The sequence below is a fragment of the Salarias fasciatus genome, chromosome 15 (genome assembly GCF_902148845.1).
Source record: "Salarias fasciatus chromosome 15, fSalaFa1.1, whole genome shotgun sequence".
NCBI classification, from domain to species: domain Eukaryota; kingdom Metazoa; phylum Chordata; class Actinopteri; order Blenniiformes; family Blenniidae; genus Salarias; species Salarias fasciatus.
In genome coordinates, this window is record NC_043759.1 from 29,070,747 (window position 1) to 29,088,974 (window position 18,228).

At 46.3% G+C, this 18,228-nt stretch overlaps 2 protein-coding genes across 3 annotated transcripts in view; one reads left to right on the forward strand and one right to left on the reverse strand.

The window, feature by feature from the left end:
* Positions 1 to 8,170, forward strand: part of bach2b (BACH transcriptional regulator 2b) — an 84,292-nt gene extending 76,122 nt beyond the window's left edge. For both annotated transcript variants that reach the window (XM_030110045.1, XM_030110044.1), the window contains exon 5: positions 165 to 8,170. In XM_030110045.1, the coding sequence (XP_029965905.1) occupies positions 165 to 668 (504 nt within the window). In that variant the 3' untranslated portion in view covers positions 669 to 8,170. The remainder of the gene's footprint in view (positions 1 to 164) is intronic.
* A 5,195-nt stretch (positions 8,171 to 13,365) lies between these two features.
* On the reverse strand, positions 13,366 to 14,891 carry gja10b (gap junction protein alpha 10 b). Its single transcript, XM_030109772.1, has one exon. It carries the CDS (start codon positions 14,824 to 14,826, stop codon positions 13,366 to 13,368), a length of 1,461 nt encoding a protein of 486 aa, XP_029965632.1. The 5' UTR covers positions 14,827 to 14,891.
* Between the last annotated feature and the right edge of the window lie 3,337 nt (positions 14,892 to 18,228).

An 18,228-nucleotide genomic window follows, 5' to 3' on the forward strand; every position in this document is an offset into this window, starting at 1 on the left:
GTGTTCATTTTGATGTTTCCTGTTTTGGATTCATCTGATTTTGGTGAGAAAGGATTTGAAAACGTCTCCGGTGGTTTTAAGCTTGCAGTACCTTTACCAGGAGGTTCAGCAGTTAGCGGGCGAAAGCCGATCCTTGTGTTCTGATGTGCGTGGTGTGTGTGCAGGTGTGTGAGAAGGAGAAGCTGCTGACGGAGAGGAACCAGCTGAAGGCGTGCATGGGCGAGCTGTGGGAGAACTTCTCCTGCCTGTCCCAGGAGGTGTGCCGGGACGTCCAGCTCAGCCCCGAGCAGGTCCAGTCCCTGCACCACTACTGTCCCGTGCTGCGGCCCGCCAACTCCACTGCCAGCAACAACGCTGCCCACGAGCCCAGGAAGCGCACCCTCAGCATCCCCGCCGCCGCCGCCGCCGCCACCAGCATCGACCTCACCGGCTCCCGCTCCGGCTCGGCCACGCCGGAGCCCAGCTTCCACGGCTCGCCCGGCCCCTCGGAGAGCGAGCCCGACACGGCCGTCAGGAACGGGGCGGACAGAGACACGGACGCCAGCATGTACGCCAAGTCTGAGCTGTCCGCGGAGAACTCCAGCCAGACGGTAACGGTGGATTTCTGCCAGGAGATGACTGAGAAATGTACAACGGACGAGCAGCCGAGGAAGGACTGTGCTCAGTAGTGGTGGTTCTCTGTTCTCGTTTTGGATGTTTGTTTTTTATTATTTAATTTTACTCTTCTGACAAACCCTCTCTCGGGGGTGTTGAGACGGTCAGCCTCTGCCAGTGTTCACTGAAAACAAGCTTTGTTTGTATTTAAGTCTTTTTGTGCTATCTGTTTGTCGTTTTGTTTCGTTTGGTTGGGGTTTTGTTTGTTTTTTTGAACGGTTGACACTAAAGTTGTCTTAACAGCAGCAATACTGTTCTCCAGGTATTCTCCTCTCACCAGGACAGAGTGGGATCTCCTCACCAAACCCCTTACGATGGTGCTATACTCGCCCCGGCAGCAACTTCTCACAGCGGAGACGTCACACACCACAACTCCAAGTCAAACCTCATCGGACCTAAACAGCAGCTCTCGTTGTCTCTCCGTGTACCAACAGCATCTCTGTCTCTGCCTTCTTTTTATTTCTCTTTTCTTTTCCCACTCTGTCTCTATCAATCTCTTCTACCTCTTTCTGTCCCACTCTTTCTCTTCCCAGCAAACACTCGGCGTCAGGGAGACGTTCAGATCATTTCTGTTTGACGTACGTCGGTCCAAAGCCACTGTTGACCTCTGACGGATGTCCGACGCCGGTTCGGTATTGGAATGTTCCGGTGGGACATTCGACAGGTGAACATTCAAGAGTTCAGTGTCTCAAATTCTGGATGGAACCACTGCTGGGTACCTGGTGAACATCCAACAATGGTTCAGTGTATGGAAGTCAGACTGGGACCAGTTTGGACCCCTGCTGGGTTTCTGGTGAGGATCCGACGCTGGTTGATTGACTGACGGTCCGGGCCCGGCCCCAGCTGGACCATTATTGGATGTTTGGTCGATTTTCTCAGCCGGTCCAGTTAATGGTTCAGTCTCAAGACATTGGGCTGTGCAGTCCTTGCTGGACATTTGATGAACAGACAATAATAGTTGGACATCTGAACCTTCAGATTGGAACGGCTTTTTGCTGGTCCAGTGAATGTGAAGTTTCTGCATGTTCAGGTGGAACCACTGTTGAATGTTGGATTTCCAACACTGGCCTCATTCTGGAATCCTGGAAAGATGTTAAATTAGCCTTGAAGAAGGACGGGTAAAAGCCTCGCCTGTTCGCTTCACCCGTCGGTGCTCCTCAGTGGCGTTGGGCTGACGTCCGCCGGGCGCGTCTTTGCTCAGTGGCTTTCGTTCTCGTTTCTTCTCTTACTATATCTCAGTGGCCCTTTTTGTCACAGCAATTCAAACTCAGGAAAAAGACAAAATCCTCTGAATGTTCAACCTAATCCATGAAAAATGAGAAAATCAGCTTCTGCATATAAGGAAGTTGAGATGCAGTGAGACTGTAAAATGTTCATATGCAAAAATGTCTTCAAGCGTCTCGCATTTGTATTTCTGTACAGGAGAACGTTGTACAGGCTGTAAACCGAAAACATTCCTCCTATGCCTTCCACAGCACTGAATCGAAAGGAAAACAAGGCTTTTGCAGGCGGCTAAATGGCTATTTTTGTTTCCCACTCATCAGCAATACCATTGTATTTGGATGTTGTAACGGTGACTTTCAAGTGCTTGTTTGGCAGAAGTGTAAATAGTCCGGAGCATGATGACTGTAACCGTGGTTTTTGTACAGGTAGAGGCTTAGATGTTTCTTTTGATTTTTTCCACCGGGGTTATATCAAGCACCTTTTCGCTAAGGGAAGAATCTTTGCTTTGCTGTTTCCTGTCCTGCCTAACGAATGCTCCCCCGTTATGGTGGCGGGTGTTCTTCTACTCAGGAAAACAGCTGGTTTCACACGTAGACATTCACACAACAGTACATGACAGACACACACTTCCAGCCCTTCACGAGCCCTTCGCATGGCTCCGCCCAGCTCCTGTCACTCCTCTTTAAATGTGAAAATGACTTGTTCCTTGTGGCTTTCGATTCTTTTGTTGAGAGGAGAAAATCTTATTTCCCATCAGTATTTAGGATTGCTAATTATGTTCACTCTTCGGGTGATATTTGATGTTTGCAGATAACAAAAAATTGACCGTGGACAATATGACATTGACAAAAACAATGAAAGAAAAGGGTAACATTTGTGGTTATCACTGATAACCATTAATTCAATAATGTTAACTAATCAGCTATGAATATTGGTTAACAGGATTCATCATAATGATATGTGTGCAATCAAAGAGACCAAACATGAAGTATTGTTGGAGTTAACTGGTTTGTAGCTTCATTCGTTCTAAATTCACCTTTGAACAAAAAGTCTATTCTGAAGTGTTGGAATTCAGGCACTTTGTTTTCAGGCCCAGGCGCTCAGAGCCATTCAGCACTTCGGTGAAGGTTTTTCTCCTCACGCCTTTGAAACTGGAGCACTTAAATTGGCACTTAAAAGAGGAAACACCTCAATGATATGATCATAAATTTAAAAAAAAATCAAGTCTATGAAGCATCTAAAACTGAAACACAGAAAAGGAAGTTACTGTTTTAGTAAATTAGTGTTTTTGCGCCCTGTGTTTCTGTTTCTTTAGGAATGGAATAAGCTGACTCACAGTTCATTTTGACGTGAAAGCAGTGTATGTGTTGTCCAAATGATTGAGTAACAATCATATAAGATAGTAAGATGTTTGCCCTGATCGTGCATTTGTTCGAACATCCTACTTTGTGATGTGCATGCATGCTGCCTATAGCTATAAGCCTAGTTAGTTGGTCTTAGCTTCTGTTTTGCCTTGTAAGTTCTCTCTGGAGCAGTCTGCTTTTAAAATGCTATTTTTTAAAAAAAAGAATAACGTTTGTGTATAGAGAGTCTGAATGGTGTCGAGCTGTCCGAGGCTTCGACGTACGAGCAGGGTGCCCCGCTCCAGCACAACGGCTGAGTTTCACTGGGAACCGAGACGTGACGCTCGTTTCTTTTTAAAGCCCCAATCCAAACTGCTCTGTTAGCATCACCGACGCTAACCTGAAGCGCTTTGTAAAAACCTCTGTTTCTTTCAGTTTCTTCATACCTTAAAAGAAACAGGAATCTGCTGCAGTACTTGCTGTTAAAATTCAAAGCCTCAACAGAAAAAAGCACTGAAAAAGAGCCCGAAGCTCCAGAGCAGGTCTGAATATAATCATCATGTGTTTATGGGCCAGCTCAAGATTTAGCAATATCGACTCTATTGACGTTCTTTACTGAGTCTGAAGCTTGAATACACCCATATCCAGGAGGTTATGATGGAAGGAGAGCCTGGTTTCAAGACCAAAACCTTTAAAATACCTGATAAACAACCTGAAAAATGGATATTTGAATGTAGACACTTCAGACTCATCACTGTAAATGTTTTTTAGGTAATGTTGAGCATGAATCTCATGCAAACACAACAAGAAAACCCAAGCTGCTTTCAGAAAGCTTCAAATGAGCCCGAAACATTCAGGGCAAAGGTTCTCAAAAAGCAGAAAACTAAGTTAAAACCTCAATTAATCACTCAAAGTTCCACCAAATTGTGAAGGAGACTGTCTCCTCAAGTTTGACGGAAGAAAACAAAGCAGTTCAATGTCTTTCAGAAAATAAATTGACACAAGTTTAAGGCAAAAAAGCCATTTTTTTTTAGAACACATGAGAAGATTTACAGCTTTTCGGTTCACATCTCTGCGGCGACCTGATCCAGCAACGCCGTCTGCAGTGACTTTTGTTTGCGTTTGTCACCTGTTAGCCTCCAGAATGTTGCAGACACGTTATAAAGCGCCTCATTGTTTTCTCCTTGAAATGTACTTCAGAGTAAGACTGACGAGTAATATGGGCTCGTCTGAATTCACGCCTGAGGTTGAAGTTTCTCCAGGAAGTGCTGCAGCAGATCTTTAAGCCACAGACCGCTTTCTGTTAGCCTCCGCGGTCAGTTCAGAGCAATAAAAGTCCCGTTTCCAGCAATCCAGGTGATCCTTACACAGCCAAATGTCGGGTTGGGGCTTTAAACCTGAGATGACATTTCTCAAAGATACCCTGCCCCGCCCTGCCCCACCCCGCCCTGCCCCACCCTGCCCCACCCTGCCCCGCCCTGCCCCACCCTGCCCCACCCTGCCCCGCCCCCCTCACTTTTTTACGATGTAAATTTTAGATGTTCTTTAAAATAAGATCCCTTGTGTGAGCCGGACAGGGCCACTCTTAAAGTGTATTCATCAAATCCTCCTTAAATGTTTAAAGAAGACCACTCCCTATTTTAATTTTTTGCTGAATACGCAGACCCGCACACACACACACACACACACACACACACACACACACACTGATCCATACCACATAAGCACACGGAAACATGCGCAGCCTGAGTGGAGCAGCTGTGATCGGTTGGCTTTCTGTGGGTTTTGTTCTGCCCTCTTTCTTTCTGATCTGTGAGCTCTTTCCTGACACCGAGCAGGATTTACCCATGTCCACAGGTATCAGGTGCAAACCCAGAAACTGCATGTAAAAGCCGTTACAGATGATTGTTCTCTGCCGTCTCTGGCTCTCCGGCCTGAGGACGTCTGCTGTTGGCCTGACCACGTCCCCTGATAGTTATTTTAATCAGTTCAACCAACCTTTGGATCTGTGAACTGAGGAGACTGATCCGGGGACACGTGAAAACCTCATCAGTTCCCTTTTTATACAGAAACGTTTTCAAGTGAAAATAGTTCAGACACCAGCGTCTGGTCCTGAACATGGAAAGCGTCCTGCTTGTGGAGTGAATTTAGCAGCACTTCTCTAACGTTTAGCTCTGTAGAAGACAGCGTCGTCTGCGTCAGTGGAGACTCACTCCCTCCACGCTGCAGCTGCTGAGACAACATCAGCTCGCCTGTCTTCAACCGTTCCTTCTGTCAGACAAACATGTAGAAACTCATGACCTTTGATTCGACCTCCTCGCAGGGTCCTTGACCCCAGAGGATCGTCCAGCCCTGTCAAACCCTGAACTCTGGTCGTTTCAGCGTGTCAGCAGCAGCGTCCTCGTCTTCACCGGTGAGCCGAGCCAAACAACCAGAACACACCTGGTTTACACGTTTACCCATTAATACTGTTGTTTGGAGGGTCAGTTCACACGTCGTCTCTCAGCCTGTGCCGGTATCCGCACATTCAGCCGCTTTCGGTGTGTTTTGCGATGAACACTGCAAAGAACTAAAACGTTCACGTTTTGACTCAGAACGAGAAAACCCTTCAGACAGATCAGACTTTGAGTGTGGTTCAAATCTCCACCATGTTTCAAGAGGAGTCTTAGAAAAGAAGTGAGACGAAGAGCTCTTGAAACGCACTAGCGTGAGAAATAATGTCGCATTAGCAGACCTGGAGACTTTTCAATGTGTTTTCACAGGTGTTCGTGAATTGATGCTCGGTTTTTGGCCACGCCGTCATTTCCAGTCCTCACTTTCTTACTTTATGTGAGACTGTTATTTCATTCAAATCTACAAAAAAAAAGAAACAATAATGTGAGTTAGAGATTTGAAACTTTGGTGCGGCCCGCCGCAAGGTGGAGAAGCTGTGGCTGAAGCCGTTGCTGCCGAGCACAGCTAAGAGACGGCTGTTTCCTGGATGCCTTGTGTGTGAACTGCTCCTCCAGTGTCTCAGGGTGTCGAGCATCTGAACCTGCTGTTATATCACTCTGAAGCAAACTCTGTTTTTTTGTCCTTGTTCCTTTCAAACGACTGGTCTTTAAAGCTGCATTGATTCCATCTGGCCACCAGGGGGCAGCAGCAGGGCAGTTCGAAACAATCCGGTTGCTGTGGCCTCACTGAGTTGAGCATTCAGCTGCTGTGTTGGTGTTCAGCCGTCGCTGAAGGCTCACTGGCTTCGTGGTTACTGACCTCAGGGAGGCCGAGCTAACGGGTCCAGCGACTCTCCGCTCCAAGCAGAACCAAACCCCTCGATGTAAACCTGACGGGCCTCTTTCCAGCTCTGCTCAACCTTCTGGAAAGTGTATTTCTCCTGACATGATTTCCAGAACCCTGCTCATGTTAGAAACCACAGCCTCATCCAGTGGCTGTTAGCAGACCGCTGTTAGCAGACCGCCAGCTGATTCATGTAGCTACTAACAGCTGCCGTCGGCTAACAGACGCTAATCTCTATTAGCTAACCTGACCATTCTTCACCAGACGAAGCCCACCCAGCTCGTCCAGGTTTCACAAACCTGTTCTAAAATGCTTCGATGGATTCAGTATTCAGTAAAATGTGAGACTGGGAAATAGTAATGGTGTCACCACAAACATTTTCATGTGTTTAAAGGAGAAAACTCCAGAGTGAAGAAATATGCAGACTCACGCTGGAGTTTGGGTTCAGTACTCAATATTTCTTTGCGGTGAAATTAAGACATGTTCGCTCTTAGTCTCAGCTCTCAGCTGCCTACATGTCATTTAAAATGACATTAAACCAGCAGATCCCGCCGGCGGCTCAGCTGCTGTGATTAATGCAGCTTTAAAGCGACTTGAAGTATTGAGCACACCTGAAAGTTAAGCTATGAGGAATCTTCCAGGTTTCTGGTGCAGGCTTTACTACAGTCTGATTTACATGGTGTTTGTTGGGTCCTCTCACCCTTTTGTTCGTGAGTGTGTGTGTGTGTGAGTGTGAGTGTGTTTCTCATTGAGACTTTTTGTGTCGCTGTTTCTCTGAAACAAACACTGGCTTTTCAACTCCAAAGGTTGTTCTGTAAAAGAAATATGAACAAAAACAACATGCCTTTCTCACAGATTGCTCAACTCAGTCATAAAGGAAAGAAGCAAGCAGAATCGGGACTCCTGTTTGGGTGGTAGAGATCACATGTTTACAGGCAGGTGTCGTGCTCACGTCTGATCAGCTCTTTTTGCCATGTGGAAAACCAGAACACGTCTGGGTTCAATTGGACTGGGTCTTGGTTGCCGCGTCCGGAGGCGGCGGCCCGGCCCTCCTCGCCCCGCCTCGTCTCCGGCGCGGCGGTTCGGGATGGGTCAGCATTACATGGATTCAAAGTGCACCTCCGATATTTGCCTTAGAACTTGCAGAGGCCATAGTTCACATTCAAGTGAAGTGAGTGTATGCAGGGGCCTGGACCCCCATCCCCAAGTCACCAGTGCGGACTTTTCTCACACTTATCTACCTGTGAAATCCTTCATACCTCTCATAACTGGTCAATGACTGTATCAGCAAACTGCATCAGGTGTTTTTTCTACATGCTTTTTACACAGATTCTATGGATTATTGTATTAGTAGATTTTGGTGCATCATTTTTAATGTAATAGCTCTTAAGCTTGTAGTTCCAGTTGTTGTTTATTTTTTTCTCTCATTTTTCTAGATGACTGTTTTGTGTTAATATTGTCGATTTGAAATAGTTGTTATTTGCTTATTCTCTACTAAGAGTTCTTACCTAATTTTTAAATGCTACATGACGATAATTAAATGACTTAATAACCATTGTAAATACGGTATTGTGCAAACCCCATTTTCATTCATTTCAATTGCTAGTGTTATATAAATGACTTTTTTGTCTAGACACCATTTCTCTTTATGAAATAAAGAATCATGCATATCATGTTCAGAGTGCTGTGGATGTTTTGAAGATGGTTAAGCAGGTGTCATTTATGTTTTTTTCCATTGGTGCAACTCCATGATTTAAGCACATAAAAGTAAGATGGATGGAAGTCAGCTGAGACTTCAGGTATCCACAAGAACACAGAGAGACCACTTCTCTTCACAAACCAGCAGAGGGGGAAGCACAGCGGGGGCAGCATCATGACTCAGGGCTGCTCGCTTCCTCGGAGAAGATAAGATGAGATTCAGAGTTCATGGGTGTGTCAGGATGCCTTCAGGGTGTCTGTCCACTGGCCGAATCGGCAGCATCGAGCCAAAATGCTGAAGCAGAGCGACAAGTGGATGGCTGCTGAAAGAGAAAGCCGCCCTCCACAGCAGAGCTCAGGCTTCCGTTAGAAGCTGCCTCCACTGGTGTTCCAGTCCATGTGTGAATGGGTGAATCTTTAGGACTGCTCGAGCAGTGGAGCCTTACCTAAATCCAGATGAGTGAAATCCATTCAGCATTAACATGCTTTGACTAGTCAGGAATATTGTTTAAGATAATCGTTTCTCTTTCAGTTGATTCTGTATGTCATTAATAACGTTCACACAAACTACTTTTTCTATTTTTTTATTATTTTTTTTAAATACACAATCTGAAAACTGCAGAACTTGTGGATTTCGACTCTTTCTACAGATCTACAGTCTTTGCTCCCATATCTCATGAGCTCAGGCTGTTTCAGACGGGGTGTATGGCGTGGTGCGGTGAGCTGTTTGCCATGTCGGGGTGGTGCCTGGAGTGGCCCCTGGTGGTGGAGGTGAGGTGATGGTACAGGCAGGTGGATGTTATGAACAACGACCTTTTAGTGCCGAGATACTGTGAGGAATCCTGAGGCTCAGTGTTCCCTTCATCCTCCACCATCAGCTGGTGTTGCAGCAGGACAACGCTCCTCGGCGGACATGTCTCCCGTTCAGCATGTTTGAGATGTTCTGGATCGGCGGTACGACAGCATGTTGCAGTTCCTGACGATATCCAGCAGCTTGGCTCAGGAACTGAAGACGAGTGGAGCAACGATCAGCAGCCTGATCCCCTGCAGACCAGGGAGATGTGAGGCAGGCTGTCTGTTCAGGATAGAGCATCAAACATCACCATCAACACCAGAACTGTTTTTTTTTTTATAAATTCTTTAATGTGGTTTCAGATTCCACCAATTTTATTGAAGTTTTCTGTCCAACATCTCTGAAGCAGACATTTGGTCTCACCGACATACACTTTAACGGAAATACGGTCCTGTGACAGAGGTCATTCCTGTCTCACACAGTACACACACCTAAAGAGTGTAAAAATAACAGATATCATCAGAAGAGTAAGAAAAGTACGGCATGTTCTAACAAAGGGAAAGACATATACATCCTGTAGAGTTGTCCTTTCTGTGGGGATGCAGGACGGGATTCACTTGGTGATCTCTCCGTCTCAAAGGCTCATTTTCACTTCTTCATGATAGAAGACAGCTCCAGTATCATGCTCTGAAAGACAAAGAGGTGGAGAAAACATGGCCGTTTGTCAGTTACATGACTGATCTGTTCCAGGCACATCCAAAGATTCGTAGCAACACAACTACGTAACAGGCGGTCTCATGTGGTCTTGTGATCCTCAAAACTCTGGAGCTCCTGATCCACCCCAGGTGGCGGGTCTAGAGTGAAACCCCAGACAAACCAGGGAGAAGGGAGGGCTTTGTGGGCCCACCATCATGAAGCACTTCACCTGCACTTCAGCGCCGTGACACCCTGACCAATCAGAATGCAGCCATTTCATTAAAGCTGTCATGTAATGGACTGGAAACCTGTCCAGGTTGAGCCTGTCCTCCAGTTTTTGGATTGATGATAGATGGATGGATGGATGGAGGGATGGACGGATGGATAGATGAATGATGGACGGATGGATGGATGGATGGATGAATGATGGACTGCTGGATGGATGGATAGATGGATGGATGATGGACTGCTGGATGGATGGATGGATGGATGGATGGATGGATGGATGGATGATGGACTGCTGGATGGATGGATGGATGGATGGATGGATGGATGGATGGATGGATGGATGGATGATGGACTGCTGGATGGATGGATGGATGGATGGATGGATGGATGATGGACAGCTGGATGGATGGATGAATGATGGACGGATGGATGGATGGATGCATAGATGGATGGATGAGCATCATTTTAATTTAATTTAGTTTTCCAGATATTCACCAAAGTCTTTGGCTGATCTCCTGCAGATTGATTTCTCAGGTTGGAGTCTCTGACCTGCTGTTACACTGTGGTCTCCTCCAACTGTCCAGAGGACCAGAGGGACCTGCAGAGGGCGAGGACCTGCCCACTATTAGACCACCATCATGAGCTGGAAGGTGACGTTTCTTCTTTTTGCAGATGATATTGTCTTTTTCTTCAAGGTTGCGTGACAGTGAAGGAGCAGTTCACCACTGAGTGTGGAGCAGGTAGCAGGCCTCTCCAGGTCTGAGTCCATGGCTCTCTCACTGATAAAGGTTTCATCACCAGGTAGCCTCCAGGTAGGAGGAGAGCTTTGCTCAGGGGAAGGAATTCAAGTGTCTTGGTGTCTTGTTTGTGAGTGTGAAGTAGTGATCGGGAGATCGTCACAGCTTCACTGCAGTAATGTTGTCACTGCTGGACTGTGGTGTGAAGAGGAGCTGAGATGGTGAGCAAAGCTCTGGTTACCAGTCGGTCTACATCTCCACCCTCACCTGTGGTCGTCAACATGGAGTCACAGAATGAAATCAAAAAACAGATAAAAGCAGCTGAAATGAGATTTCTCTGCAGGGTGAAGGGTGTCATTTTCCCTGAAGGAGTGAGGAGTTCATCCATCAGAACAGACTCAAAGTGGAGCTGTTCCTCTTCCACACCGAGAGGAGCAGGGCCTCCTGGTCTCCTCCCATCACAGGTTTACCAGGCAGGAGTCCCCCAGGCCGGTCCAGGACTCCCTGGACTATTATCAGGGTCATCTCTCTCTGGAGAGAGACCTCTGGTTTGGTCTGAGTCTCCCCAGAACAGCTGGAGGAAGCTGGAAGGGTCAGAAATGTCAGGGATACAAGCAAATCTAATGCATTACTCATCTGGACCACAGGAAAAAGAACTGCCGCCTCTGCTGGTCTTCACCCTAAACTGTACTGCCATCTAGTGGATGTGTTGCTTAACAACCACTCTGAAAGGAGGATGCATGGCGGTGTTTGAAATACACACAGCATGTGTAAAAGAAAAAAAATGACCGAAAGGAGGAAGGCAGACGGATTGATGGATTAAATATTGCCAGAAATCCACCATTAAATCCAAATGCTTGAGAACTGCAGCATGTAGTCATCTGCATAATGTCTCTCTATAATGAAGAGCTCACAGCATGTCTGATGCTACCAGGCTAAGAGGAAGAATAAGAATGAGCTTTATTTTCCTCTTCATGTCTAAGTGGAGACAGTTGTTAGGAGACTGTATTGTTCTGGAGATATACAGTGAATCGCACCGACTCTCTGATCCAGAAGCTGAGAAGGAATTTATTAGTGCAGATATAAAGAGAGGAGCTCAAGATACAACCCGGCATGCAGCACTGAGCTCCTGACTTTCAGAAAAACTCTGATCCGATGCTATCAGCAGGATGCTGAGGAACTGAGAACATATATCTCAATGTTCTGAAGTCCACGACTCCAGAGAGTCTGTGTGGGAGAGGACAGACGGCCCAGGACGGGTGGAGAGGGCAGCAGTTATCTGCAGTGTTCAGCAGCAATGTTCACTATTCCAGCATTCACACGCTTCTCATATCCACTCCTTGTTGAAGTTGAACTACTTTAATGTCACTCAGGGATTATTAATGCGACAAGTCGTCGTTTGCAGCTGAATATTTGAAGCTTTGTGGGAAACAGAAGAGGAATCTCCCCTCTTTAACGTCTTCAACTTTAATTATTGTTCAGACTCCTGCCTGCTTGGGTGATTTTGATTTTTCAATCAGAAATAAATCTCAGAGTCACTTTTTAATCATTTTTGGAGGGGTGGAGTAGTCCACTTCCCCTCATTACTGTGTTTTTTTTCCAGTCTTTTCTTTCAGGAGAACAATTAATATTCAAACCAGTTCATCTGTATTTCAGAAGCCAAAAAGTGGATTATTTACAGAGAAAAATCCTGCTTGACATCTACTTTAGCTAAATGGGGTGAATATGATACCATTTCTTGTTTGAGAAATATGATTATTTCAGATATTTAAAACTAATTATTTAAAGCTACTAGCTGAATGCAATCAAAAAATATCAATTACAATTCAGGCAATTTAACAGTAGTTTTGCACAAGCAGTGATTCTTCTGTCCTTTCATTAATCCTGTCTTTTTATCTTTTGGAAGAGAGAACTTGCGTCTTAAAGAGGAAACCTGTATCAACACAGGTTAAACAAAAATAAAGAGCAACGTTTTTAAAACCTGCCCTCTTTCCACCCCTGGATGTTTGTCATGCTTCAAAACTATTTAGAAATTAACCACAGAGAAAATTGTTTTACCAAAATCCAATGGACAATTAAAAAAAAAAAAAAAAAAAAAGATTTCTTAAAATACATAAAACTAGAAAAATTAAATCACAGCAAAGTCAGTAAAGGAAATATCTAGTGCTGTCAGTTTTAATCGCATTGATCGCAATTTAATCGCATTGATCGCAATTAGTCGTGATTAATTTATGGAGAACTGTAAACAATTAACTTTTTTAAAGTTGAGATTAATCGCAATGAAGAATCTAATCCTCATAAATCAGTCTCAATGTCAGGAAAAAACACTATTATCCTCTAGTTCTTTTCTTTGACCCAATTGGCAGACCTCAATGGATTAATCGCGATTAAAATTGACAGCACTAGAAATATTGAAACATATACAAATAAAAACTGGATATACTCTACTCAGAATGTATGTGAATGAAGTCGGTTTTATTGATTTGAGGTATAGATTATATTAATTTTCAGTTGTGAAATATGAAATGTGTAAAAACACAGAGACTCATTGGCTGTTTAGTCCCTTTAAACTTCAGATAATCACAGAGATGGGAGACATTAAATACTGAAAACTAAACTGAAGATGCTTCCTCTGGATCTACAGAAGCACTGAGAGGCTGAGCAGCTCAGCAAAGTTTCCACACCGCCAAGAAAACCTGACCTGTGAATTCATTCTTTACTTCACAGCTTCACATGGCAGCTTCCACGTAGGACAGAAGACCTGCTGGAATGAAGCTTCTGACGGTTTTCTTACCATGGACATCCTCCTCCCGCTGGCTGGCGGTGGGGGGGTCATGACGGGACTCTCGCCCTGGTTGAGGTGCTGGGTCTCCATGTCGGTTCCGCTCTGGGAGTCTGCGCTGTCGGACGGACTGGCCAGCTTGCCCTCCGACAGGCCGCGGGACATGAAGCTGCACTTCCTGGCGGTGGGGAAGTGGTCGCTCTCCGGGGAGTCGCTGGTGTCGCTGAGCTCCTTGCAGATGCTCACCCTGCTCTGCTTCCTCTGCGGGTTCCTCAGGGCCGCCGGGATCTCCATGTGTCCGGCCGTGAGCGTGGGCCGCGGCCCGGCGCGGTAGTGCGCCTTCCCCGGCCCGTTGAGCCCGGCGGACTCGTCGCTGCTGCACGAGGGCTTCCTGTGGTCCAGAGTGTGGCGCCGCTCCACCGCCCCCAGCTGCTGCAGACCCTGGATGTCGGTCTGGGCGTGCAGGGCGGCGTTCTGGTTGGAGCTCTCCTGATTCGGAGGGGCCAAAGCCAAAGTGTCCACGTGTCCCTCGGACAGGACGGAGCAGGGCATCTGAGTGAGCTGAAGCAGCCTCTGGGGCGAGGAGTTGGTCAGCAAACACACCTGCTGCGCCATGGAGTTCTTCTTGGAGCGACACACGCTGTCGTCGTCTCCATACTTGTATCCATACAGACCCTGCTTGATCTTCTTCACGCCCAGATGGAAGATCTCCAGCAGGTTGAGGAATAAGGAAACCCCGGCGATAACCAGCATGAAAACCATGAAAATGTTCTTCTCTGTTGGCCTGGACACAAAACAGTCCACGCTGTTGGGACAAGGCAACCGTTCACACTTGTACAGAGGCGAGAGTCCGATGCCATACAGAGCGCACTGGCCGATGATGAAGCCCACCTCCACCACCGACCTGGTCAAGATATGGAAAACATAAGTCCGCAGCAGAGAGCCTCTGAGGGGGGCTTTCCTCACTCGCTTCTGTTCGTCCAGCTTCCGGAGCTCCCGCTCGATTCTCTTATGCTCCTCCTGGACGGGGTCGGTTATCTCCAGCTCTGCTTTCAGACAGGCTTTCTTGCGATGTCTCTCCTTGTCCAAGGTCCTCAGACGGTACAGAGCATGGCCCATGTAGACCAGCGAGGGGGAGGACACGAAGATGATCTGCAGGACCCAGTATCGGATGAGGGAGATGGGGAAAGCCTGGTCGTAGCAGACGTTCTTGCAGCCCGGCTGCTCCGTGTTGCAGACGAATTCGCTCTGCTCGTCATCCCAGACGTCTTCGGCCGCAACGCCCAGCACGAGCATGCGGAAGATGAAGAGGATGGTGAGCCAGATCTTTCCGACGATGGTGGAATGGATGTGGACCTCTTCCAAAATACTCCCCAACAAGTTCCAGTCCCCCATCTTCTGTCACATTATTAATAACTGTCGGTGGACAAAGGCAAAGTAGGTCAGCTGCTCAATTAGCACATTATTGGATGTTAAAATAAAGTTATTTTTACTTACGTTGAGTTTTAGGATCCTTGTCTGGCGTGCTTTAGCATGAAGTCACTTTGACTCAATGGCTTCATCTGTGAAAACGACATCGAGGCTTGTTGGTCGTCCCTTAAAGAAAGACAAAGACCACTGCGTGGTCTGACACTATTTCACTGCTGCTGCAAACTAGGACTCCAGTTTGAAGCCATTGATCCACCACATGACCCTATAATGCCCCGAGGACAGTTTCACCCAGCTACTTTCACCAGGACACTATACTGGAAATAGCACCGACCGAGACGTCAATATACACCCACGAATAATGCTGCCAGCTTTCCTGCTCATAATGCAAAGTTCCAGGTAGGAAAAACACTCAGGGATTTTTGTCCAGAAGAGGAAGAGAACGTCTGGAATAAATGGGACGTTCAGATCCTGAGTGCAGTTTGGAAAAGATGTTTCCATCTAATGGGAGGAAGAATTAGCTTTTTGGACAGAGGTCTGAGGAGTATTGCCAGCAAGCATCCATCCATCATCCATCATTCATCCATCCATCATCCATCATTCATCCATCCAGAGTGCGTCAGGATGGATCTAGATTTTGGCCCCTCAGTGGTCATTGAGAGTTAAAACATGAAAGAAAAGGTGGAGTTACAATCTAGTATTCATTAATTCTCTGATCATTTCCAGGGTTGCGGGGTGCTGGAGCCAGTCCCAGCTCCTGATGGACCAGGGTCCATCCTGGACAGTTCTCCAGTCTGTCACAAGGCCAGCGAGCAGCCCGACACACTCACATTCTCACCTTGGGGAAAGTCAGGGTCACCAGCCAACCTCACTTGGATGTTTTTGGACTGTGGAAGGAAGACAAAGCACCCGGAGGAAACCCACGCATACACAGGGAGAACATGTAGAAAGGCCCCGGGCCTCGGCCAGTATTTGAACCCAGGACTTTCTTGCTGTGAGGCAGGAGCACAATCACTGCTCCACCTGGCGGCTTCCTAGCTAATATGAGGTTAAACGGTGGAGAGGATTTCTTTTCCCACCTTTTCCCACCTACATTCCAGCTGTGCTCTCTGTCATGGAGATGTGAGACAGATGAGGGTCTGGCTTTGCCTTCTGCAGCTACACAGGAGCACTCGGGGTCTGTTTAGCCTCGTCTGCTCCCTGCTCAGGTGGCGGCACTGGGGCTGTGTTTACAGAAGAACTGACCTGGCTGATGACTGAACTGTGTTCAGCTTCTACTGGGAGTGAAGGTCCTGCTCCTGGTCAAGAGGACGTCTGTTCAAGCGGACCTCTGACTGCTCTCCGACAGCTTGCTATCCCTCTGATGAACCAGTAACAGTCCCATCCCGTCCTGTACCGGCACACACTGTGCAGTGTGAACGGGGCTTGTCGCAGCTCTCTGGCAACTTCTGTCTTTGAGTCTTTCTGTTTTGGCCCTGATAGCTCTGAAGACCCTTAGCTGGGTGGATGAGCTCTGCTGTGATGCACTGAGCCCTTCTCTGCTCTCAACCAGCACAAAACAAGTCTAGATGGTAATATTGACATATTAATATTATGCTTATTCACTGTTTTTACTTTTACCGACCAATGTAACATTGTGATACTGGGCTATACAAAAATAAATTGATTGATTGATTGATTGATAGATGAGGCCAGGGATGTCCCACAAAGCCCTGGACAGTCCTGGCCTCCCAGCCCAAGTCCTCCCTGTCCTGTGCTGTACAGCTCCTGCTCCACACTGAAGCACAGACCACAGACGCTCTGTATTGTGGGTCTGAGGAGGTTTGTGAGGAGTTTGGATCAGAGTCCAGTTCTTTTCAGCCTCCTCGGGAATCAAACTCTCTGTTGGGTTGTCTTCACCTGGGAGGAGAGTGAGGTTGAGTTTGTCCACATGCTCCACCGTGTCCCCCAGTATGTGGAGCTCTGTCCTCCTGGACCGCTTAGAATCCACAATGACCCCCTTTGTCTGGGTGGTGTTCAGGTTGTTGTCTGGATACCTTCACCTGGGGCTGGATCAAAGGTTTCTTCCTTTAAAAAGGAGTTTTTCCTTTCCACAGTCGCCGATGCTTGCTCCTGAGGATCTGTTGGGCTTTTTCTGTAAAGGTTTCTAGAAATAATTATGCTGTAACTGACACTTTGTAAATAAAGCTGAATTGAACTGAAGTGAATTGGATCTGTCATCAAAACCATTGCTGAGATCACAAAGTTTCCTCTGATGAAAAGAACTGACATCCCAACATGTTTTCATCCTCACCATCCAGCTGAAGCACTTTGACAGACCCTGAATGAAAACAGCCGGAGGAGATCTGTGGAAGGACGCTGGAGATGCCCGAGGTTACACGAGGAAGGTTCCACAGTGGAACTTCAGACTTTTCAGATGACCTCCTGAAGTTCTTGGAATTGAAAACAGAAAGAAAATTTAAATTTGATCAAGTTAAAACCTTGAACTTTAAAACGTCGACATTATTTCCCTTTAAAATTTAAGATCAACATTTTGGCAACACAAATCAGCTTTTTAAATCCTGTAGGTGTTAAAAAATGTAGAAGCATCATTGTTTAGATGCCACTGTGGTCATTTTTCACCCAAATAACAATGTAACTAGATACATTTCCATGATAATTTCAGCTGGAGATCAACCGCGTCTCTAAAAAAGGATGTTTTAAGAGTAGTTTTAATAATTTAAAGCATAAAATCGACATGAGCAGGTTTTGTGAATGTGTATTCTAAGATTAAAATATGAAGCTTTTCCCCTGAATTCTCTGATTGGTTGATTTCAGCGTCTGTTTTCCAGCCTGGTCTGCGGTGAAGTTCGCCCCCCGAGGCGCTGCCCTGGATTTCCGGGCTTTGTGACCCACTTTATGAATATTTGTGTCATGGTGGAAACGGTGAACAGTTCCACCTATCAGTGTCCTGCACAGAAAGCCTTCCTGGGGGTGCAGTGAAACTGCTTCTTATTTTTGTTTAAATTAGCATTTTTGTTTTTTGCATGAATTTAAAGGGGAGTAAAACCCTTTTAGCTTTCTAAACATGTTTTGATATCAGCACGAATCAATGCTGACTCCACTCTTTACACTGGAAACAGCTCTGGTTAAATCTGAGATCTTAATAAACCTAGTGCTTGTCGAGTTATCATGGGTCAAAAAAGGGCTTTATGAAGTGTTGCATTGTCAAACTGTGAATAGTTTAGAATATTTTATTTACAGGTACATAATTCAAAGAGAAAACAGGTCCTAACACACACACAGCTCCACAGGCATTCTGTGATTGTTGGTTTGGGTTCTCCACGTGAGGATCAAATAGAGCTCTAAGACTCAAACAAGAATGTGATA